Consider the following 23415-nt stretch of genomic DNA (forward strand, 5'->3'; position numbering starts at 1 on the left):
CTCTCTCTCTCTCTCTCTCTCATGATTCTTCTTTGGCTTATTATGCTTTGAAATATTCTTGTCATACAATAGAAAAATAATAAAAATAAATAAATTACCTACCTATCGACATATCCTACCAGCACCTTAATGTTATAAAGTGCATATAACTAGTACCTTTCATAACAACTAGTGGAGGTTTTGTTTTTCCTTTACTATTTTGGGTTGTGAAATTGAAGATATCGTATAATTATTGTAATTCCACATTTCTTCAAGAATTTAGTTTGATGACTCTCCTTAAGCATTTCTTACATGGATGTATTTTAGAAAATTGGGTTTGAATCCCTTGCACTAGAATTTCAACAAAAATTAATAACTAACATTTGACAAAAAAAAATTAACAAAATTGGGTCAAACTTCAATATCCATATGAATTGAATTAAAAAGAAAGGAAAGAAAAACTCAAATATGTACTTAGATCATCTCATCTCACAGACGGGATATGTTGGATATAAACATTTGGAGAATTTACCAAGTGGGCAACCTAAGAAAAAAGTAACTGTCACATAGTTAATTAGGTCATTAATTAGTTTTTCTTCGTAAAAGTCATTAATTAGTTATTTCTAAGGCAAAGGAATGGAGAGGAACAAAATACATTTCAAGTATATTTATTAAAATATTTTTTTTTTGTTTTAAAATCTAAAATTATAGAGATATAAAAGTAAATTAATTTTTTAAATTTCCTCACTTCCTTATTAATTAAATAGGAAAAAGAATATTTCTCCTCCCTTTCATTAAAATCATTTCCCCCGATTATAAAAAAAAAAATCATTTCCCGCATTTCTCTAAGCCAAACAGAATGGTTTAATCAAGATTTTTGTTCTCTCCTTTTCCCATCGTCTTTGAACCAAATAATCCCGACTAGTACCATTAAGAATTAGTAAATAAAAGGGTTTTGTATATGAAATTAGGTGAAGAGTATGAATAATATTTTTCATATAAAACTTTCTATTTTATTCCTTAATCAGTGTTGTAACAACACGTTTTCTTATTTTTATGGATTATTTTCGTCCAAATTTCATCACGTTTTCTCCATTCCCCCCTCATACGTCCATGGTTTTAATGTTGCATACAGGTCATGAGGTCAATCAGTGGTGGATGGGTAGAAATTTTTATTAGTTGGGATAAGAAATGATGTTAATTTGGTTAAAAAAAACATAAATATATTTTTAGTTCCTAATAAATTAACGAATCTCATTTAGGATCTCTAATAAAAAAAATTGTATTAAATTCCTAATAAAATTGAATTTTGTTTTTACTTCTGTTTATTTTATTTTAGTCCTTTAGTCTTTATGAAATTTTGTTTATTTTGTATTAGTTATTTTGAAAAAAATATATTTAATAAGGACTAATAACAAATGATCTATATATATTATAGGGATAAAAATGAAAAAAAACATATATGTAAAAAGGACTAAAACAAAATAACAATGACCTATTTTTTTTGTTTTATTTGAGATTCAGTGCAAAAATAATTTTATTAAAAAAAAATTTGTTAATTTATCGAGAATTAAACACATAATTTATTAGTGTCATCTAAAATCATGCAATCAAACTGAACCAAATAAATAAATTAGATGATTGAATTAAACTTAAAAAATAAATTAGATAACAACAATAGTAATTAAACCTGAAAATTAAAAAGATTAAATAGCAAATTTAGTATTAATTTTTTCTCTCTATTTTATTTTTTATATTTTATACATTCCTTTTTTAAAAAAATATCTTATAGAACAATATTTATTTTTTTGGGGGGAATTTTTTTTATTATACATATACAAATAAAAAAAAATTGTAGGAACAATTGCCCCACACCCACTCACGGGCATCCGCCGGTGAGTTCAATAGGTGTGTTATAGGCAGTACAGGTACATTAATCAGTCTCTACCTTCTCTTTCCTTGTCAAGTTCTATCGCCATTACTGTTTATTTTCTTAAAAAGAAAATTCCGTGCTTTATTGAGGTTTTTCTCCTTGAGAGAAACCAAACGGCACCCAATAAAATAGTACATTAAATTATTATCAATCCCTTGACATTGGAAAGCAACCAAACTAGAATGTTGATAATATTAAGAATCCAAAGTAGGTAGGAAAGCATAATCGTTGGATTTGTAAAACCAACCCCGAATGGCTTCCAACAGTATCACGATAAGAGTTGGAAAAAAGGTAGGTCAATTTAGTTGATTCGAGAACTAATAATAGACTATGGTTTCAATGTTTACTCTGATTTTATAAAAGCTGCATGGACAATTTTATCTAGTGATAAAATGATCAATTGGGACCATGCATGAGAATTGAATTAGTGTAGACGCAAGTAATTAAAATTTACGCTTTAGGTCTACTAAGAAAAAATATTTATTATTAATATTTATAAAATAAAAAAGACCTCATATATTAATAAAAAAAATATGTTAATAAAAAGGTCTAACATATTTAAAATATTTTTTTTTAAAAAAAATATACTTTAAATCTTGTTTATTGTTGGGTCGACCCTGGATTGAAGGACCATTAATCTGCCTACTTCCCGGCCAAAGCTGCTAAAATTACTCAGTATACAGTTGAATATGTTGACAAAAAATTAGAGCACGCAAGGCATGAACAAAACAAGGGAAGGGAATGAAACAACGTAGAAGACAGGGAGAGTAAGGTTGTCTATTGAATTTATGGGCACCGAGACCCATTTTCATTCTGTTTTTAATTGAATTAACTCGAACTAGAGAGAAGAATCTTGGGCAGGACCGCATTTGCATTCCCATTGCAAGAGTCACTCATAAGTTGCGGTTTTGCACCAGATGCATTCCCATTACGAGCAACAGAAAAAACGTGCCGACTTTTTTAGTACCAACATGGTAACGTAATCAAAGGGCTATAAGCTAAAACGTGGAAGGTATTCATACTTACCTATCTAAACCCATGTCACCACACAACACAATCATCAATCACACAACCAAGAAATTTGACCTAGGCATTTGTGACAACCAATATGTTTGTCATTCGTCAATGCTACTATTCTCCACTCAAGTCATACTTGGACTAACAGACATTGTAAGGATAAAGTTTGCAATGCTTGCAAAACCTTTTAAAAGTTCTTAAATACAATATGACATGGTAGGATTCACGAAAAGTGAGTTAAAAACCTGCACTTTAACTGCACCTTTAGAAATGCTCTTAGGTTCTCATTGACTAATTATTCTAAAATGAGAAATATTAACAATACATTCTTTAACATACTTTGTATAACTTATTTAAAATCACTAAATCATGCAGAACAGGCTTTTTATTTTAATAAACTTCACTCATAAAAGCATATAGTTAGCATTTTTCTTTCACATTTCTATTTTCAGGAATATTCCAATATCAGTGGGAAAAATCTTGCGATTTAAAGAACTACAAATAAATGCCAACTCGTTGTTGTACTCCAAGTGAGTTGGGTGCCCTCTCATCCTTACAGAATGCATTAAATATTCAGTTATAATAAACTCTCTGGCCAGATCACCACTGAGCATGGGAATAATATGCTAGAACCCCTCCAACTCAAACAATAACCTTTTGAGTGGTAAAATTCCAGACTCCTTTGACATACTGGCAAGTTAATTGGCCTGCAATGATCTTACATGTGGATGCACTTAATCATGTTGCTGCTGGACAATGACAAAGCAGGTCACATGGGATACTCTTTGCGCATGGTTGCCAAGGTGAAATCAATTCCACAATGGCGATATGCTAACCTCTAGTTTCTCATCAGAACTAATTATCAAATTAGTAAAGAACGTAGAATTAAATCTTACTACCTTTGCATTCATCTTTTCACTTTGCTATAATTGCTCAAGGTTTGGAGGATCACCTTTTGTTTCCTTTGCTATAATTGCTTTTCACTTTTGCTTATACTTTTCTGGGCACTAATATGAAGTTTCTAAAGCAACTCCGTAAAAGGATTAAAGGTATTGGTTTTACTAAGTTTAGGAAAATGACTTATGAACCTCCTATAAGTCATGTTAGCATATTATAAGGCAGCTACAAAGTGAAACTTATCAAAATAAACTTTTTCTTCAATGCCACTACCAATTACAACAATTCCACTCACTGTCTCAAATGCTTATGACATAAGCTCTGTCAATGATCCAAACAAATTCGAGACATAACCCTACAAAACTTCCAAGTTATAACTTATACACCCAGCAACGCATTCAACATATAAATAAGACCTAACAAAACAAATGTCAAGATTTGAGCAAGTAAGCAAACCTCAACTATGTTGCACCGGCAATACCAACAAAGCGGGGGACAAAAATGATTGTGTAAATAATGTTAAAAAATAATCTCCCTTCATTAGATCACTGAGAACTTCAGAGAAAAGAAAAAGAAGAGCAGAACCATCTAGTTAAGGCACCCTAAATTTTCAATTTCTATTTCAAAAAAATTAGATATCCCTTCTGAACTCTGAATGACAAGCATATCCTTTGTCCAGAGTCTTCTTTCAAGACTCAACTGAACAGATGTAAAAGAGATTTCAAAGTCACACCATTTATCTCATACTTGATGAGCCTTGTTGATCTCTGGTTTAACAGTCTTATTGTGCTGTGGGTTCTCAACCTTTTTATCATCTCCATCTTTTGCATCTCCATTTGAGCAATGATTCTTTAGAACCATCGAAACATCTGCCTCAGAAGCTCCTGCAAGCTTAAAGCGTTCAGTTGCAGCATCCAGGTTTTCCTTCCATCCAGTCATTCCTAATTTGCATTCAACTTGGGATCTTTCGAAAAGCATATTACCCCAGAAGAGGTGAATTTGTGATCTCATGACAGCTGCTTGCTCAGCAGCTTCTTCTGCAGATATTTCACCCTGACCTCCAACACTGGAGGACTCACCTTCAGTAGCACCTTGTTTCTTTCTTCTTCTCAATAATTCTTCTTTCTTGGTTGCATTTGAGTCCTTTAGCTCTTTTGCCCTCTGTTCCTCCAGTTTTTCCCACATATCTGTTGCAGCTTTCATCTTCTCCTCTGCACTGTCAAAAAGTTGAAGTGTCTCCTTAGAATCCCAGCCTGATAGATCTATCTTCTTAGCAAGAGCAAAAGACCAATGAAGTTTAGCCATTTCAAATTGTTGCTGCCCCAGAGCCAACAGTCCCTCATAAAAGTCTGGTTTGATCGACAATGCTTCCACATACTTCTCTCTTGCTAAAGAATACTTTTCCTTGACCCATTCATAAGCCACTTGAAGCTGCTCTGCCACTACCACTTGCCCAGCGGACTCATCCAGGGGAATCCGCTTCCTAGCTGCGCACATGTGAACATTACCCCAGTTGAAGAAAGCCAAAGCAGCCACCTCCTGAAACTTTGAAGCCGCCTTGTCAAATAGATCCTGAGCCTCCTCACTAGTAACTGTTTCCTCAAGTGCCTCAGAACAAAGCTCCATCCCAAGCTCATGCAAGTCAATATGAGCATCTGGATCAATACCAACATGAGAGCGGAAAAGCTGAGCAAACTCAAACAACCAATCATCCATCTCCACTTCTTTGCATTCAGTATCTCCTGTGGTTCCTGGCTTTTCCTTTGGAGTATCCTTCACAGTCTTATCAACCTTGACGGTATCAGCTACTTCAGAGACAGATTCGCCGAGAGAAGAATGAGATCCATTCTCTTCTCCCATGCCCCCTTCATTCTCAACTGGTTTTTCTTCCTCTTCTTCCAATAAAGGTGGCTCCTGCTCTGGACTGACTTCAACAATATGCAGTCTCAGCATTGCTACAGAATCACTTTTATCTTCCCCAGGTTCTTTCACAAGATGGCTATCAACACTAGACTCTGCCAGTCTGAGTTCATCAGTAGAGGTTATAGTAACCAAATCACCATCACAATCCTTATACTTGATCAGAACAGAACTTGACGAAGGAAACCTTTTGCTTACTACATCCCTTAGTCCTCTAAAATTGCAATTGACCGGCATCTGGGCAAGCCTAATGTCATGATCATAAACAAGCTTCAATGGTCTCCACCGAATTGCAACATCCGAACGCTGCCCATGAATGGTCGATGACAGTTCCTTGTGATCTTCCTTTTTAGGGTTAGGTGGCTTTGCAGAACCATTTGAAGACTTCAATACCAGTTTTGGCAACTGGGACTTGGTGTCAGAACCATTTTCAGTTGGTAAAACTGGCTGTGACTTGTCTGGTTTGTTATTATTGGGCGACACAACAGATCCAACTGCCGAATGCGCTCCCTTCTTTGCCACAGGCCGAGCCGGCAAACAAGGCCCTAATCCAGCAATAGGGGCACCACGGACAGCCGAAGCACCAAGGGCAGCTGGGGAGGGGCGACTATGGAGGTCCTGCTGGGCCTCCTGGCGCGACCCCAATGCAGTCCTCAATCTCTGGGCAATCTCCAATGCGTCGCGATTGCTAGGATCAGCTGCCAGCAAGAACTGTACATCTTGCACAGACATTTCATACTTTCCAAGGGCCTCGAACGCCCGTGCCCGGCGGAGAAGTGCCCGGACAAAGCGTGGCTGGACCTGGAGCGCCATGGTGCACTCGGCAATGACAGCCTCATAATCAATGGGCTTCATCTGCATCAAACACGCAGCCCTGTTGCTATGGAAAACGGCTCTGTCAGGGTGCGTTTTGGGGGTTAAACGAAGAGCACTCTCGTACTGCTCAAGAGCGCCCGCATAGTCCTTATTCTGAAACCTCCTATTCCCTTCTTCTTTCAGCTCATTCGCCTTCTTCACCTCCACCCCACCGTTAGCCGTTGGGGCTGCCGCACCTGAACCCGAATTATCAACGCCACCACCTTGGTTGGCGTTGGAACCACCCTTCTTTCTTCTACCCCCTGATTTCCCCATATTATTGTCCTCCCTACGCACAATTATTTTGCTCAAATTCAAATCCACGCAAACTAAAATTATCGTTGCAATGAATCTAAGTCCAGATTAACAGATAGATGGGAGAAAGAGAGTTTACACTTACCAGTGAGAAGCCGTACGACAGCAAGTGACAGTGGAAGAGTCTAGAAGAAGATAGCGTGCGTATGTGATTAAATATTAAAGAAAAGGTGTTATGGAATATGGATGGTAACGTAGTATTTGATTGAGAATGAGAACTCACACTCGGCGTGTCTGAAACCCTAGATAGTTAAGCTTCTTATCAGATGTAGGTCTACCGTATCTTCGTTATCCTCAACCCTCTGATCTGATGAATCATCTCATCTCTTGTTGTTTGTTGACCTTCTATTATTTAGGGTTTAGAGGTATTTTCGTAAATAAGCCAAGGAGGCGGGGCAATTTTGTCCAGTGGTTAGGGTTTATATCGAATTGACCCCTCTATAAATTGAGCCTAAGATTATCAATCCCTCAATAACAGGTCGACGGCGGAGAAGGAAAACAGGGTTAGGAGATTAATTATGATATGTGTTTCAATTGTTTGTTTTTAATTTTCGTGGAAAAGAAAAGAAAGGCCTCGATGGTTTCTATGAGAGTGACGAGACTGTTGAAAGTGTCTCTGCCATCGTTTGAACATTGAGGTATAACAAACCTATTGGGCGAGTCATCGTTTCGGTCGCCCTTTCTGTGATTGGCGAATCGATTGTTCCTCGTCTACATTTCGTTTTTGTTTTTCCTTATTTTTCTCCGCCCGATTTATTGTTTTGGTGTTTCGGTGAATTTTTTGGATTCAAAAGTCCTAAGTGTTTTGATATATATAAAAGGTGCAGAGGACGTGTAAGTGTTCAAAATTTCTTCACTTTGAATCCAATGGAGTTTCATATCCATGTGGACTCTGTTCAAACACTGATGCACTTGTGGCCTTAATTGCTTTGGTTCGTTTGGTTTGATTATGGTAGTCATAGTTGGTTGCTTTATAGGACAAAGAGTATCGTTTCAAGCGTTTCTTGCTGAGTTTGAGAATTGAGACCATTGTTACATTTATGGGTATTAGGTGTATTCAGCTGCACAGGAGTGATGGAGCAATGATCATATTACTGTGCATAAGATACTTGGTAACAAATTTTTTTAGAATTTCTGACAAGTTATGAAAAACAAGGAATAAAGATGTGCTCTTAGAATTAATCGATTAACAAAAATGGGAATTTTTCTAAGCCATTGAAGTGAACATGACAATTCAAAAGTAATTTTGCTATTGAGGCATAGGATACTTGAAGAAAATCACATATCAATGTGAGGATTCCTTATAGGTTATTGAAAACAAAAATAAAGATATAATCTTAAGAGTTAATCAATAATGAGAGTTTTTCTTAGTCACTAAAGTGAACATAACAATTATTTTGCATAGATGCATTTGCCTAAGTTATTAGTATTTTTTAATCAAAACGAAGTCATTTTGAATTTTTTTTATTAAAAAAAAACAATTTTATGGTTAGATAGTCATTAATAATTTAGTGCTTATTACTCATTATTAAATTAATCATATATTATCAAATTTAAAATTATTTATACTTAAAATTGCACATGAAATATATATAAAATGCTATTATTAAAATAATAGTGTTCATATTAAATAAATTAACCATAGATACGCATTTTAACTTCAGTATTTTTTTTTTCACAGCAATGTGTACTTGGTTTACTTCTTTGCGTTTCTAAGAAAATTATATTACACAATAAAGGTTTACATACATAAATTATTATCTCTCTCACTCTTCCCTCTTCTTGGATCATGAAATAAGAAAATTATGCTAAAGACTTTATACATTTTATCTCTTGGCTATTTCTCATAGTAACCAAATTTAAAAAATATTAATTTCTGGCTATTTTTCTCTTGGTATTTTCTTAAGAATTTCTGGGTTTCGATCAAGGCATAAATACTTGATCACTTTATATGAGTTGCTTCCAAAATTTTGGCTCGTTGAAGTAAAAGAACCAAACGTAAGCAATTTTTTTATTTTATTTTTCACGAATAAAGCCTCAGGCTCATTTCCAACCCTTCACCTTCACTACTATCCAATCCACGACACAGCATACGTAAGGAAGCAGAATATCTCATTAAAAATTCTACTATTCCTGCTCTAATTTTCGGTGAAGAAAAATAAACGACTAGTCATTATACTTCACTTCATCATGGAAATATTCCATGGGAGGAAGCAGCAACTTTCTAGAACACACCATTATTTCAGATTCTATTTTTTGGAGCATGAAAATGACAGTGGGTGGTGCTTCAAACAAGAGATATCAAACAATTCGATGAACCTCTGGTCTGACACTCTAGCTTTGGCACCTGCAAACCTTTGGTACTCATCAAAAACAGATGATAGACACCACCTCTGCAATCTTCTTATGCATCCCACAAGACAACCAGTGCGATGCTGTTCATGGTAAATCACTGAACAATTGGAGATCAATAATTCAAAATATTAATAAAAACAAAGATTCAAAGAACAGAGAAATAGTGTATACCTTCCCTCGTTTACAATGAATCAGCAGGGGGTGATTCCTAACATCTGGAGAAAGCAAAAACATGCACCAATTAGGTCAATATATCAGTGAACAAGATGTACTATTAGAATAGTGAAGTTTGAGATTTTGTAATACCGAGGGCTACTTTCAAAGCTTCACGAATTGTATCATTTGGGATGTTGACAAAGGGTTCCTGCCCACAGTATTTGAAATTTTGAATCAATTTGCCGAACTATGTTTTTTTTTTTCAAGATATCAATTAAAACATCATATTCTCGATCTTTTGCTTTTCCAGCCTTGCCTGATATCCAGGCAGAAGAAGGCAATTGATGGGGAAAGGGGATTGTTATCATTCAATTTTAAGGGAGATAAATGCATCCCTAGAGCATAAAGACAGATTTCAGAAGGAAAAAAAAATCCAGCATAGGAGGCACCATCAAACTCCTGCTAAAGGTTGATTCCAAAGGAAAATAAGAGTCTGCAATGGACAAGTAATTCGTGGACTACCTCGGAGTACCAATTAAGGAGGCCAGGCTACACACCTTGTGTGATAGCATGTAAAATGTATTGGAAATAGAATCAGTTTAAATTTCTCTGTTGTGTAAGCCATTCCTCAATCCCAAAAATTTTGCCACGTTAAACAAGCTCTAGACATAAAGATCAAATTCATATGAACAAAAGCATCTTAAAGCCATCTTTCTAGAAAGTCCTGGATTCTCTTTTAAAGTTCCCAAATCTGGTTTTAGTATGAGGTTTATACAGCTAATATAAATGTTTTGTTGGTACGCGGAGGTAAAAGGTTAATTTGTGCTAAACATCTTAAATGAAGCAAGACTTTGCTGAGGGCAATGAATAGTTCGTATGCTTATTCTGAAATAGCTTTATGACAGAGGATGAAGAAAAGAATTGATTCTAGATCTGTTTTGAAACACAGGACAAAGGGCTGGCTGCTGTTCTTGAATTCAATAAGATCATGAGATGTTAGCTAGGATAAAGGAAGAGAGTCTGCAACTTTCCCTAGATTAGCTTGAAGAAGAAAATAAAGGGAATAGATACAACTACAAATGATGTATGGCAAAAGACAGCAAAAAAAAAAAAAAAAAACAGAAAAGAATAACATAATTACAAGCTAAAACCAACAAGAACTAATTTAATTACAGCAGTAACATGTACTATAGAAATGGTTTCTTTCCAGGACAATGTGGTAACATGGCAACCAATTGACAGTGCAACTGTGCAAGAGCAAACAAAAGTATCAACATTGGTTTTCTAGGAAGGACCTTGTAGGGAGGGGGATTAGGTATGTGTTTAAACAAGTTTTATCCACAAAATAGTTTATCAATCTTATAAGAAAAATTGAGCAGTATTTAGAACATGAAATTACCAAGTATAGTTTGCCTAAATTCTTACACTAGAAGTAAAATCAAGTAATTTTTCCAAAGGATTTTCAGTAAAATCTAAATGAACTTTCACTATAAATTCAGATTTCAGAGAAACAAAGAAAACTGTACTAGCCAGCGGTTCCCTACTTAGTTCAATTGAAAGTTACCATCAATTGCTCTAGTTTGTGAGGTTTTCATGGTCAAAGAGTTCACTTTCAAAATGGAATTAAGCCTGAAACTTAAGAGAAGCCAGCCCTACAAACATGTAATAGAAGTCCAATACTCTCTACTAGCATAGGACATTTAAATACAGCCATTTCAAATAACTATTAAGCCAAAAGAACAGAAATCAACTCTACTCCAGTCGTCACAACCAACTGTTGCAATAGAATAACCAGCGTGAGGCGTAAAAAGGACCACGCTGAGACCTACAAGTGAAGGCACACAGCCTCTCAGCCCATATTGCAGTTGCAAGCACATGCATGCTCCTGATTGGGTGATTTGCGATCGGTTAGTTATCCTAAATGCTTTTGATTTTATACAGCACCTTGAAGGAGCAGTTATAAATTATAATCATAAGAGGAAGTCTTCAAGATATTCATGCTATCTCAACAAAGTAATTTTGACAAACATCTTATTATATTCGAACTCGACTTTGAATTGTGCAGCGACTGATCAAAATAATAATAGAAACCAACATTAAAAAATTATACGAAATCTGACAAAATTGGATTGGAAAAAGTATCATACAAATATGCAAGAGGTTCGAATCAAGTAACTCCAGTTAATTGTGAGGCAACGGAAAGCAAAATAATCATAAAAAAGAAGCATCTCAATTCTCAGAAACGGTGATCACAAAAGGAATAATACAAACCTTACAGCCATCGATCCCGAACTGATAAAGCCTTATTCCGTTGGCCTTCAAAAATTCCGAAGTCGTTTCGGGATACGGTTCAGGGCACAAACACCTGCACAAAAATAAATACTATTACATATACGGATCCTTCAACAATAGTCAGAAATGAAGGAACGGAAAATGAAGCTCACATTACGGAACGGAGACGGAGTGATTTCAGGAATCCGAAGTTGGCGGAATCGGGAAAGCCAGCCCTAAAAATGCCGTTGTCGACCATGGCGAAGTTGAGCGGCGGCACGAATATCTCCTCCTCGGAGCCGTCTTCCTGCGGCGGAGAAACATCGGCGGCGAGAGGAGCCTGGCCGTTAGAGCAGTCAAGCTTCATGGTTTTGGCACGAAAATCGTGAACAGTGAAAGAGGCGATTGATGTTGTTAGTTACGTCGAGGAGCAATTGATTCACGGGATCTCTCGGTCTTAATAGATAAATATTAGGAGGCAGGCAGCATGGTGAGTTGAGTTTACTTTAGAAGAGAGAGAATAAAAAGAAAAAGGTAAGAGGATCTTTGATAAGATGCTTTCACGTCTGGTCTGTGATGACGTATTAGAAGTCGTGCACCAACAAAATTAAAACACACATGAGTAGCATATACTGGATTTGGTTAAGTTTAAATCTACTCATAAATGTTTACATTTCTAATTTCTAATTCCTTCCCGCATCAAATAGGGTAACATCTCATGCAGATGCACTTCTACACAGAAAAATTACATTGTTTCTCCACAATCAAGCCCACCAAATGATTGCCACAAGAAGATACACATCCTTATGAGACAGGATACGATTTACCCATGAAACTCTATTGGCACAGGTAAGGAGAGTCATAGAATTAATACCCATCCTTAACCATAATTCTCGCGAATGAGGACAATCCCTTAGAACATGGAAGATATTCTCAATAGGAGCTTAACACCTCGTGCAAGCACCGAAAGTCGAAAGATTACAACGAAGCCTCTTATCATTAGTGGGAAGGGCTTCATGAAGAAGCTGCCAAAGGAAAAATCCAAATCCTTTCCCAAATTGAATTAGGATAGGGATTACTAAGATGTAGTAACAATTTGTAGGCCGAGTTGGTTGTATATCTCTCAGAGCAGTGACCAACCCAACTAAAAGTATCCTCACCAGATCTGATAGTGGGAACACCCACACTCAGGATCTGGTTCCTCTCCTGACTAGGAAGATGTTAGGAAGAAGATGCTCTGCCATGGAAATTTGTCATAGGGGTAGTTATCCTTCTAGTAGCGGTTATTGTAGTGGGGGTGCGGTTATTGTAGTGGTTATTATAGCGGTTATTGTAGTGAGAAGATAGACATGCAATTGTACATAAAAGCTCTAAGAATCAATGAATAAGGAGAAAGAGAAGAATTTAGAAAATTAGTTTGTAAAGAGGTCTTGGTCCTCAAAACCAAGTAGTGTAGTTTTCTTCCCCTCCCCTCTGCTCCTAATAATTGGTCCGACCTGCCACTCTTCAATGGCGGACACCGAACTTTCCATCGCCTATGTGGATCGTCTCGAGACCGCCATGGCCAAACTCACTGCAATTCAAACTTCCATTGCTGCAGACCAAACTTCCATTACTTCCAAACTTGATGTCATTATTCGGATATTGAATACCATGGTACCTAAACAACCCTCTCCATCTTCTGCCTCTGCGAAGTCACCACCCATGCCGCCTCTGCTTCCTAAGATAATCAACCCATCTTCTTCCTCTGCTAAGCCACCACCAACAGCAGAAACCACACCGCCTCCACCAACAGCAGAAACCACACCGCCTCCACCAACAGCAGAAACCACGCCGCCTCCACCAACAGCAAAAACCACGTTGCCTCCCCTTCCCATGGCAACTTTCCACCTTCCCGTTAACAAGCACCACGCACTCTCCTTCGAATCCCTCCCGATCGCCAGTCATCGGTCCCACACAAAGTCTTCTAGTCGTGGCATCCTTCCCTCTAACATCCACTTCTCCCTTTTTGTTGTGTGTGCTGCCACGGTCAGGGACACAAATCTCAACCACCCCTTCCTCCTCCTCATCTTCGTCATTCTCGCCAAAGGGCTCTGTCTCCATAATCATCTTCAGGCACTAATTCTTACACTCATTTTCATTTGGGATCCAGGTTCTGTTTTCTACACCCAACACCTTGAGGACAATGTGTTTTTGATGGACTAGGGAATGTTAGGAAGAAGATGCTCTGCTATGGAAATCTGTCATAGGGGTAGTTATCATTCTAGTAACGGTTATTGTAGTGGGGGTGCGGTTATTGTAGTGGTTATTATAACTGTTATTGTAGTGGGAATATAGACATGCAATTGTGTATAAAAGCTCTAAAAATCAATGAATAAGGCAGAAAGAGAAGAATTTAGAAACTTAATTTGTAAGGAGGTCTTGGTCCTCGAAACCAAGTAGTGTAGTTTTCTTCCCCTCCCCTCTGCTCCTAACGATCTGAAAAGACCCCATTTAAATTCTATCCAGCATCCGACAAAACATCACAAATGTGGAGCTGAGTGTCAGTTATATGGACGTAGGGCACCATATTGGCAATGGACCCTATGTCGAGCTAGTCATCAAAGAAAAAAGAAATTCCCTCACCAATTTTAATTGTAAAACCTGCACGCAAATGCTCAAGAGCTCGAACTAGACTCCTCCACGTATAAGAGTCTCCTGAAGCCTTAGAGGCTGAGAGAATGGAGCCATGTCTCGTGTAATTGTGGCTCACACAGGCACCTAATGTTTATATTTAGCATGAATAAGACGTCAAATAATCTTTCCAAGAAGAAAAATGTTTGCCTGGATAGAATCCCTCAAACCCACACGTCCATGATCCTTGGCTTTAATCATCTCCTTCCAGGAAACCATACACCACCTCCTTGAAACTACATCCTTAGCCCAACGATTGATCAATTAAATAGCAGGTGGACTTGGGAAGCCAATAAGGTTGCATATAATAAACAGGAATTGACGAGATTATAGACTTTGGCTAAACAAACTCTGCCTGCACGATTTAATAGCTTCCCTTTCCACGCTGAAATCCGCATATGAAATTTATGGACAATATGATTAAAATCATTGGCAATAGCATGCCCAGCAATAAGCTGTTGACCAAAGATATTTGCCCAGAGAATTCGAACACCTAACCCCCATAACATTCTCAATCTTATCCCGAATGATAGCACTCACACCCTTTTGAACAAATCATTTTGGATATCTAAAGGTTGACTTTAAGACCGGATGCAACACCAAAAAGAGAGGTATTTGACCATCTTGGTTTTCAAACTATTTACTTATCATCAGTGGTTTTTGTTACTTCAGATTTGGGTAGAATAAGTCAAAGTAGCGTCTTTTTGTCATATAATAAGTGATGTCATCAAGTTTCATAGTTTCATGTCACCCTTCAGACTGTCGGAATAGGTGTTACAATCCTAAAGGTTAATTCCTTCATTTTGTATTTAATAATTATAATTAAATAATTTAAGTAATTTTAGGTTTTAATAATTTTAATTTAAGTGACTTCAATTAATTTTGAATGTTGTTTTTACTTTTATAAATTGTTAGTCCTAAAATCATAAGAGGAGTTGAAAAAAATGATGAAGCAGCAAAGGCTTTCTACTCGTATGCGCTCCTATAGTACAAGTTCTCTAGAACAAATAAGCCATGATGAGGGGAGAAGCAATACTAAACGTCACTCCCACCACATGAGTAAGGGTAGCTACACGGCAGAGTCAACAGTGAAAGAAGCAATTCCGATTACTCTGTCATTCAGAGAGTGAAGTCAGATTTCATTGGTACCTTCTCTTCATCAAATCGAAATATTAAAGGCAGAGGTGGAAGCCATTCCCTTAATGACCACGTGGTATAAGTTTCTCATTCTCTTAAATTTTTTGTTAATATGAATGGTTCCTTGCACAATATTCATGGTTATTGATATCTAAAACTAAAGGCTTTTACTAATCATGTTTATGGGTTGTGTTGTGTGGGACAGAACCATGAAGCAACAATAGTACCGGAATTTGGTGCTTGAGATGTCACAGACCCTAAATCAGGAGAAGGATATACTGCTATATTCAGCGAAGTAAGAAAAGAAAAGCAAATTGCGTCTGGCCACATGCCTAGTAAGACACCATCGCCAAACAACCGTTCTGATATCCGGAATCAATGTGGCAGACCTTCCTCCTTTTTACCTAAGGTAATGTTACTTCATCATATACAAAAATCGTTGGTTCAAAATATAGTAATATTGAAATTAAATATGTTGTGGCCATGCTTTGCAAAAGTTCCCGTTTCAGGATTCAATTTCAACTATAGTAACTACTTTACCTTTCATATTATTGTATGTCAAAGACTGAATAAATTCATAATACTTTACCTTTCATGGTTTTTATGCAGTGCTGCTGTTGTTTGTTTTCGAGTGAAAGCCAATGAACTCGGGTTGCCGTTTGCTCTGACACACGGGAGCTCTAAACCTTTAAGTGGAAATTTTCATTCTTTTTCGTGCATCAGACTTTATGATCTATGTTCAAGAACTAAAAAAACTCGTTTGTGCCGTCGATTTTCTGTATGCACAAAGTTTATGATGTTTGTGCGATATTTATCATTTTTATATATGTAACTCTTTACAACTGTGGATTAATGGAAATTGTTTTACACTGGTGTAAAACTTTTATTTATTATTGTGTTATTCACTAACTTTTTATAGAATTTTTTTTACCCATATATCAATTCAATTTTCTATACAAATTGGTGTCTCTTCTTTTAATTTTATTTAGATAAGTTTTCTTTTGCCATGCCATCACAATAAGTGAGAAAACATATGTTATAATTGTCATACAAAAATTTCAATGTCAAATTTGCTAGAAACAAACTTTTAAAAGTGACTTATATAACATGAATTATAACTTATTAGATAAGTGGAAAAAAAAAATAAGTAAATAGTTCACCAAACAAATCTATTAGCTGGTTGATGCAAGTGAAAAAAAATCTTAAAATATTGTTTGACATTTTTGTTTTTTATTTCTCAAATATTTATATATCATATCATATAAGATAAGATAATTAAGAGACTAATTTCTTAGAACATGTACTTAAAGTAGAATTTCTCTTTTAACATTTTTTTATAATAAAAATATTAGGACTAAATTCAAAATCACATACTTAAAAGATAGATAGGTTTCAATTCCTTTTATAATGACCAAGGCTAATCATTTGATGAATTAAGTAGCATGTAGAAGTGTGCACAAGACTACAAGCTATCCTCAAGTGAGTTTACCATTGTATTAAGTGAGGAAAAAAAATATTCAATAACATTTTTAGTAAAAGTATTTATGTGAGTTGTATGACTTTTTTTTTTTGTTTCACAAGAAAATAGATGCCATATAGTTAGTTATATAGACTCATAAAATTAATTTAAACATGAACTTTAACTATGAAAAGGAAGAGTTGCGTAAATTCAGGTATTCTATGGATCTGTGTTGCGTAAAATTAAGGGGCCCATCCCCATGAGGAGCAAATTAATTAAAGTGGACCTGGACTGGATTTCGAAAAATTGAAAAGCAAGGAAAGGACCTCTCAACCCCTTGGTCGCTCAGGGATTATTCAAATCAAACTCTTCAGTTCCGAAGATGAAAACAGTTTCCGATTGGATCGATTCGTGTTCGAAAGAGCAATTGAAGACTTACCAGGACTGGTTCAACTTAGCCGACTCAGGTTTTGCTGCTTCGCTTCATTTCATTCTCCATTTCCTTTCGGTTACAACTCATTCTTTTGTCTTTGATCGTAGACGGAGATGGCCGCATCACTGGAAATGATGCAACCAAATTCTTTGCTCTCTCCAACTTATCTCGCTCTCAACTCAAGCAGGTATATATTCCTTTTATGCCATTCTCTTATTATGTGACGATAATGCTTTTTCCTGTTATAATCATTCTTCATTAGTTGAGTTAGGTTAATTGAATTTCCTTTTATGCCATTCTCTTATTATGAGACGATTTTTTGTGAAATTTCATCCTTGCTTCTCTATTTGCCCTCCGCAGGTTTGGGCTATTGCTGATGCCAAAAGACAAGGATATTTGGGTTTTCAAGAGTTTGTTATGGCAATGCAGGTTTGGGGTTTTGAAATATTGACTATGGCTGTTTAATATGGATCATCTGATATCAGAATCTGACTTTAAAATTGAATGTTTCTTGTAATAAACAGCTCGTTGCCCTGGCACAGGTGGGACACGATATCAACTCAGATATCCTTAAAACTGAAAGTAGGTTCACTTACCTAATGTCCTTCGTGCCTGTTATTTGTTTGTATTGATCTTTACCTTGTCAGATGCTTCCTCTATTCATTGTGAACCATGATCCGGGTTCAATGTGTGGTTGTAACTTGTAAGGATGCCTGAAGTGAGGTCTCATGACCTCTTTTATGTGTCAATTGTGAATCATTTGGCATTATACTTGCAATTCAGTGTGTGACTTCAAGGCTGAATTAACTGATATGTCAGATACGTGAAAGAAAGAAAGTTCCATCACTTCATTGAGGTTTTATTTCTCAAGTCCTATAAGTTTAAATATTAAGGAACATCGACCGAGCAAACAGAACTGAGAATCTGCTGGTCTCGATACTTATAGAAATGGATAACCTACCAAACTTCTTGAGCCACCTAAACAGGGAGGGTGTTGGTCTCAATTTGAGTAATAATGGTTTACAATATTGATGCCATATGAATATATATTATCTATTGGATTAAAAGAGACTATTTTCCCTTTTATCTATATGGCATACTTTGTAATATTCAGTATGCACTCTTTTCAATGCATTTGATTATTCCATTTCTTTTGGTTTCAGTTGACAAGGAAAATATTAAATCTCCCGTAATGGAAGGGCTAGATGCTCTAATAGCAGTAAGCATTTTTTTTATATTACTTTGTCTTTATCAATTAAATCATATTATTGCTGCTGATTCTTTTTCTTAATGTTTTTTCCTTCTTTTTTTTTCAGAAAACAAAGAGTTTGACAGTAAATGCCCAACCTGATGTATTTGGTTAGACATGTAATTATTTTTCCAACATTCATGACATTGTACTGTTTCATTAATATTGATTGTATTGTTTTACTGATAATGTAGGGACTGCTATACCTCAGCCTTTGCCACTCAATTCATGGGCTGCTCCAAAATCTGTAAAAAAGGTAAGTCCCCCAAATAGATGTGCATTTTGACAAGAATAAGTAGTTTGCTTTTTTTTTTTTTTTTCTTAAAAATGCAGAAACGAAAAGTCACTTTGGTTTTACAGGTGAACAACCAACATGTAAAAATGTTTTAAATTTTGTATATTCATTTGAAGACTGTAATGAACTAATGATAATTATTTTTCTTGTGCAAAAATTAAAAGACACCTTTTAATTAGTGAATGCTTTTTTAAAGAATAAATGCTCGAATTATTCTGAGAGGTAAATGCATTCATAATTGATAGCAATTCATCTTGCATACATTCATTGCCTTTACGAATCAGTTGATGAATACAAGGCAGTATTGGAGAATTTATGAACTCATTTTTTTGAAGCTATATTACATATGCCTTGCTTTATTTCAGTTGTTTGCCAGGTATATTCTGATCATAAAATTTTGGTCTATTTTAGTTACCTCTCAGTGCAGTTACATCGATAATTGATGGCTTGAAGAGATTGTATGTGGAGAGGCTTAAGCCATTGGAGGTCACCTATCGATTCAATGATTTTGTATCTCCATTATTGGTTAGTGACATATACACCCAATATATAAATAAAATATGGAATTTTTGTGAACTACACATGTTAATATCAATTAAAATGACATTTTATTCATGCAAATGTGATTATATTAAGTTTAAGAATGGTTTTGGTTTGTCTTTCAGACCAACAGTGATTTTGATGCTAAACCAATGGTCATGCTCCTTGGTCAATATTCCACAGGGAAAACAACCTTCATAAAACATTTACTAAGATGTGATTATCCAGGTTGGTTAATTTTTAGATAATGTACCAGATGCATTATTTGAAATCATTCATGCAAAAAGTATAGGATCGAGGGATACAAGTTACTTTAATGATCATTTGTCACCTTTTAATTCTTCACACAGGAGCACACATTGGACCAGAGCCTACAACTGACAGATTTGTTGTTGTCATGGTACCATAATCTTCTTTTTTCTAGTACTGGCTTTGAAAATTGTTAATTTGTTCCCTTGTTGTTTTCATTTGTGCTTTGCTTGCGCTCATGGAGGTTCAAAGCTGAATATAATTTTACTTGTAGTCTGGTCCTGATGAAAGGAGTATTCCTGGAAATACAATAGCTGTTGATGCTGATATGCCGTTTAGTGGCCTTACAACTTTTGGTGGTTCATTTTTGTCGAAGTTCCAGTGTTCTCAAATGCCACATCCAGTGAGTTTTCTATATATTTTCAATTTCATTTTTTATCCATTGACAACTGGTTTTTGTCATTTATTAATCCTTGAACTTGAAGTAATTTTTTCTTTCAGCTGCTAGATGAAATAACATTTGTGGACACTCCTGGTGTCCTATCTGGAGAAAAGCAAAGGACTCAACGAAGTTATGATTTCACTGGCGTTATTTCTTGGTTTGCTGCGAAATGTGATCTGATTCTTCTCCTATTTGATCCTCATAAACTTGACATTAGTGATGAATTTAAACGTGTAATTGGTTCTCTACGTGGTCATGATGACAAGATACGTGTGGTTTTGAATAAGGCAGACCAAATTGATACTCAACAAGTAATGCAGTATCGGCAACTTAATTTAACCTGATCTAAATAAATTTGTTATTTACTCATTGACTTACTTCTATGCCTCATTTTAAAATTGTAGCTCATGAGAGTTTATGGAGCATTGATGTGGTCTTTGGGGAAAGTTCTGAATACTCCAGAAGTTGTGCGTGTATATATTGGGTACGTTACTCAACTTTCAAATACAGCTAATGATTAATGCTTTATTTACAATGGATCAATTCAAGTATTTAACCATTGATTTAAGATTGCACTGTCTTGTTGCAGTTGAACATAAGATTCAATCAGTTTTGGTGACTAATTTGATTTTATTGTCTTCTCTTAACAATTTATGGTTGAAACTCACATCTAAATGCATAGCATTTGTCGATGTTTCACATTGCTTTCACATCACATCTATTGTTCCCTTCTCCAATTAATTTGACATTCTTTAGTAGTAAGTTTATCCTACTTTTCTCTGCAGCTCATTTAATGTTAAGCCTATAAACGAAGGCTTTGTTGGCCCATTAGGACAGGAACTTTTTGAGAAGGAACAGAATGATCTCTTGGCAGACTTGGTAGATATTCCAAGGAAGGCATGCGACAGTCGGGTATGGTCCTATTTTCATAATATTTATGAGTAATGCTATATCCTCCTAATTCTTGTTTATAATATATCTGGTTCTAAAATCTGATGTTTTTGGAATTGTGCAGATCAATGAATTTGTGAAACGTGCTAGATCTGCTAAAATTCATGCATATATAATTAGTCATCTTAGGAATGAGATGCCTGCAATGATGGGCAAAGCTAAGACTCAACAAAGGCTTATAGATAATCTTGAAGACGAATTTAGAAAGGTTTCCTCCTTCCCCTTCTTCTCCCATATTTCCCTTAATTTTTTAATGCTTATCATGTCTAATCTTGCTAAACAGGTTCAAAGGGAGTTTCATCTACCAGCTGGTGATTTTCCCAATGTAGAACACTTCAGAGAGGTTTTGAGTGGCTATAGCATTGACAAATTTGAGAAACTAAAGCCCAAAATGATTCAAGCCGTCGATGATATGCTTGGATATGAAATACCAGAGTTATTAAAGAAATTCAGAAATCCTTATGATTGAATTAAAAGAATGTTTAAACATGTTATTATGTGATGAATGTTTTTTGGCTGAGATTTTGATGTTTAGATTGTTTAAAAATGTTGGATTTACTGATGTTTGGATGTCTATAGTCTATACCCCATGGGTCACGGCCCATCCAATATATTGACCTTGTCTAATATGCTTCAAATTGAGGTGTATGGATACACCTTTTAATATGTAAAAACCCTCTCTTTATTTTCCTTTTGCTTCCCACACTCCATGCACTTCCTCCATGAGTCTAGTAGTCCACCTTAGGGTGTTGGTAGTGCGATTTGGTTGTTTTTAGTTATAATTTTTTTTCCATATTGCTTAAAATGTACAAAGGAACTGTTATTTGGAGAATAATCAATAGGAATTGTTTCTACTATTTCATAGTATCGCTTAATTGTTTTTAATGTCATTGACAACTAATTTTATACATCTAATTATTAATTTTAATATTGTACAAGACATAATGCAATTTTGAATATCTCTATTATTGAATTTAAAATTTTGTCTATAATCTTTATTACATCTTTTAAAAAAACTAATTTTAATATTCCTTTTTAATGCCGAGGGAGCTTTTGAAGATAAATTTTTCACTGCAGTCTGCAAGTGTTGTAACATGGTTTCAATAACTTTCTTTTTTCAATAGAAATTATGTTCAACGTGCTTTGAAATGCGTAATTTATGTAAAACAAATACATACTTAGTTTTTTTGGCGTGACGGGAGTTAGAAGACACTTCAAAAAATATACTATGGTTATAATTATTGATTAAAAACTGAATGATTAAGATTATGATAAATATGTTTATTATAATCATTTTTTAAAATTATTGATAAGTATGTTTGTCTTTTAAAATGTATTTCTTTTATTTCTGAATATGTTAAATTAAAAGAACTAACCAGAAAAAATATTGTTCTTATTTTATTTTATTACATTTGTTATATAAATTACGTATAAAGTACATTTTTCTTTTCTTTGCTCTGCTGTTTTTTTTTTACTCTTTCAATGTTTACACATTTATTAGCACATAAACTATGCATATTGCACTGAATAAACACTTAGACTGAATTAGAGAAATGTAACCCTTCACAATAACTTTTAATCATCCCATCCGTGTAGTTTTTTTTTTTTTTGAAGCAATCCGTTTAGTTTGTTTTATGAAAGGAAGGTAGGTGATTATCAGGCTTTCTCAATTCTCATGATAATATATGTCGAAACATTGGCATTAGGTATCTTTACTTTTTTTAAAAAAGAAATAGACGGGGTAATCATTAGTATTTCATTAGTTATCTCAATCTTGTAGCATGTTTAGGTTATTATATATTAATTAATGAATTAATATACTCAAAATGTTATTTTTTATCCATAATATTGGTATGGAGTATTTATCAATATAATTCTATTGATGAATAATTTCCGTCAAAAAATATGATTGATCACCTTTATTCAAAATGGAGTTAGATTGTTCAGATTAATCAATTATTAGTTGATATTACATATATTATATATTTATAAAAAAATCCTTTATTGTTTTGTCTCCCATCTTAGCCATGTGCACGATTATAAAGAGCATCTAGCTTTTCTCTTTCTCTCTCGGCTTCCAATGACCTTTTCCCTTTCAATTAAGTATCATCATCCAATGTTTCATGGAACAAGTTTCACGGATAAACAAACCAGAAAAAATCTCAATGTCCAGGACACCGAAAAGATATGATTAATCAAGATTTAATTAACGGGATTTTTGTTGGAGAATCATGTACAACTTCATATCTTTTGTATTGTCAAAAAAAAAAAAAACTCCATATCTTTTGT

The 23415-nt window shown here is 35.1% G+C and overlaps 3 protein-coding genes and 1 non-coding gene across 4 annotated transcripts; 2 read left to right on the plus strand and 2 right to left on the minus strand.

Annotated features, from left to right (window-relative positions):
* Nucleotides 1–4345: 4345 nt before the first annotated feature.
* Nucleotides 4346–8760, minus strand: LOC100784987 (protein CLMP1). The gene is made up of 2 exons (XM_006584026.4): nt 7002–8760; nt 4346–6890 (listed from the first exon to the last, which is right to left on the minus strand). The coding sequence occupies exon 2, from the start codon at nt 6875–6877 to the stop codon at nt 4568–4570; it is 2310 nt and encodes a 769-aa protein (XP_006584089.1). The 5' UTR covers nt 6878–6890; nt 7002–8760; the 3' UTR covers nt 4346–4567.
* On the plus strand, nt 7503–7633 carry LOC113002213 (small nucleolar RNA snoR111). The gene has a single exon (XR_003267757.1). It is a non-coding gene; the product is annotated as a small nucleolar RNA snoR111 (small nucleolar RNA).
* A 155-nt stretch (nt 8761–8915) lies between the features above and the next one.
* LOC100785520 (probable tyrosine-protein phosphatase DSP4) lies at nt 8916–12707 on the minus strand. The gene is made up of 5 exons (XM_003529607.5): nt 11872–12707; nt 11699–11792; nt 9578–9635; nt 9443–9486; nt 8916–9351 (listed from the first exon to the last, which is right to left on the minus strand). The coding sequence occupies exons 1-5, from the start codon at nt 12063–12065 to the stop codon at nt 9166–9168; spliced, it is 576 nt and encodes a 191-aa protein (XP_003529655.1). The 5' UTR covers nt 12066–12707; the 3' UTR covers nt 8916–9165.
* Nucleotides 12708–17185: 4478 nt separating this feature from the next.
* LOC100786047 (EH domain-containing protein 1) lies at nt 17186–21800 on the plus strand. Its single transcript, XM_003529608.5, has 16 exons — nt 17186–17434; nt 17508–17587; nt 17761–17829; nt 17925–17982; nt 18564–18619; nt 18717–18759; nt 18844–18905; nt 19356–19469; nt 19610–19712; nt 19835–19884; nt 20008–20136; nt 20235–20486; nt 20580–20659; nt 20961–21087; nt 21191–21334; nt 21410–21800. The coding sequence occupies exons 1-16, from the start codon at nt 17350–17352 to the stop codon at nt 21593–21595; spliced, it is 1638 nt and encodes a 545-aa protein (XP_003529656.1). The 5' UTR covers nt 17186–17349; the 3' UTR covers nt 21596–21800.
* The last annotated feature ends 1615 nt before the right edge of the window (nt 21801–23415 follow it).

Source organism: Glycine max, chromosome 7 (genome assembly GCF_000004515.6).
Source record: "Glycine max cultivar Williams 82 chromosome 7, Glycine_max_v4.0, whole genome shotgun sequence".
Classification (NCBI taxonomy): domain Eukaryota; kingdom Viridiplantae; phylum Streptophyta; class Magnoliopsida; order Fabales; family Fabaceae; genus Glycine; species Glycine max.

Bases quoted from the DNA above. Each gene is read 5' to 3' on its own strand.
- LOC100784987 (XM_006584026.4), bottom strand. From the start codon at position 6,877: ATGGGGAAATCAGGGGGTAGAAGAAAGAAGGGTGGTTCCAACGCCAAC.
- LOC100785520 (XM_003529607.5), bottom strand. From the start codon at position 12,065: ATGAAGCTTGACTGCTCTAACGGCCAGGCTCCTCTCGCCGCCGATGTT. The intron at 11,793-11,871 runs GTGAGCTTCATT...ATTTTTGTGCAG, and splicing joins CTCCGTCTCCGTTCCGTAAT to GTGTTTGTGCCCTGAACCGT. The intron at 9,636-11,698 runs GTTTGTATTATT...TACTGTGGGCAG, and splicing joins TCGGGATCGATGGCTGTAAG to GAACCCTTTGTCAACATCCC.
- LOC100786047 (XM_003529608.5), top strand. From the start codon at position 17,350: ATGAAAACAGTTTCCGATTGGATCGATTCGTGTTCGAAAGAGCAATTG. The intron at 17,983-18,563 runs GTAGGTTCACTT...TTTTGGTTTCAG, and splicing joins AGATATCCTTAAAACTGAAA to TTGACAAGGAAAATATTAAA. The intron at 21,335-21,409 runs GTTTCCTCCTTC...CTTGCTAAACAG, and splicing joins TTGAAGACGAATTTAGAAAG to GTTCAAAGGGAGTTTCATCT.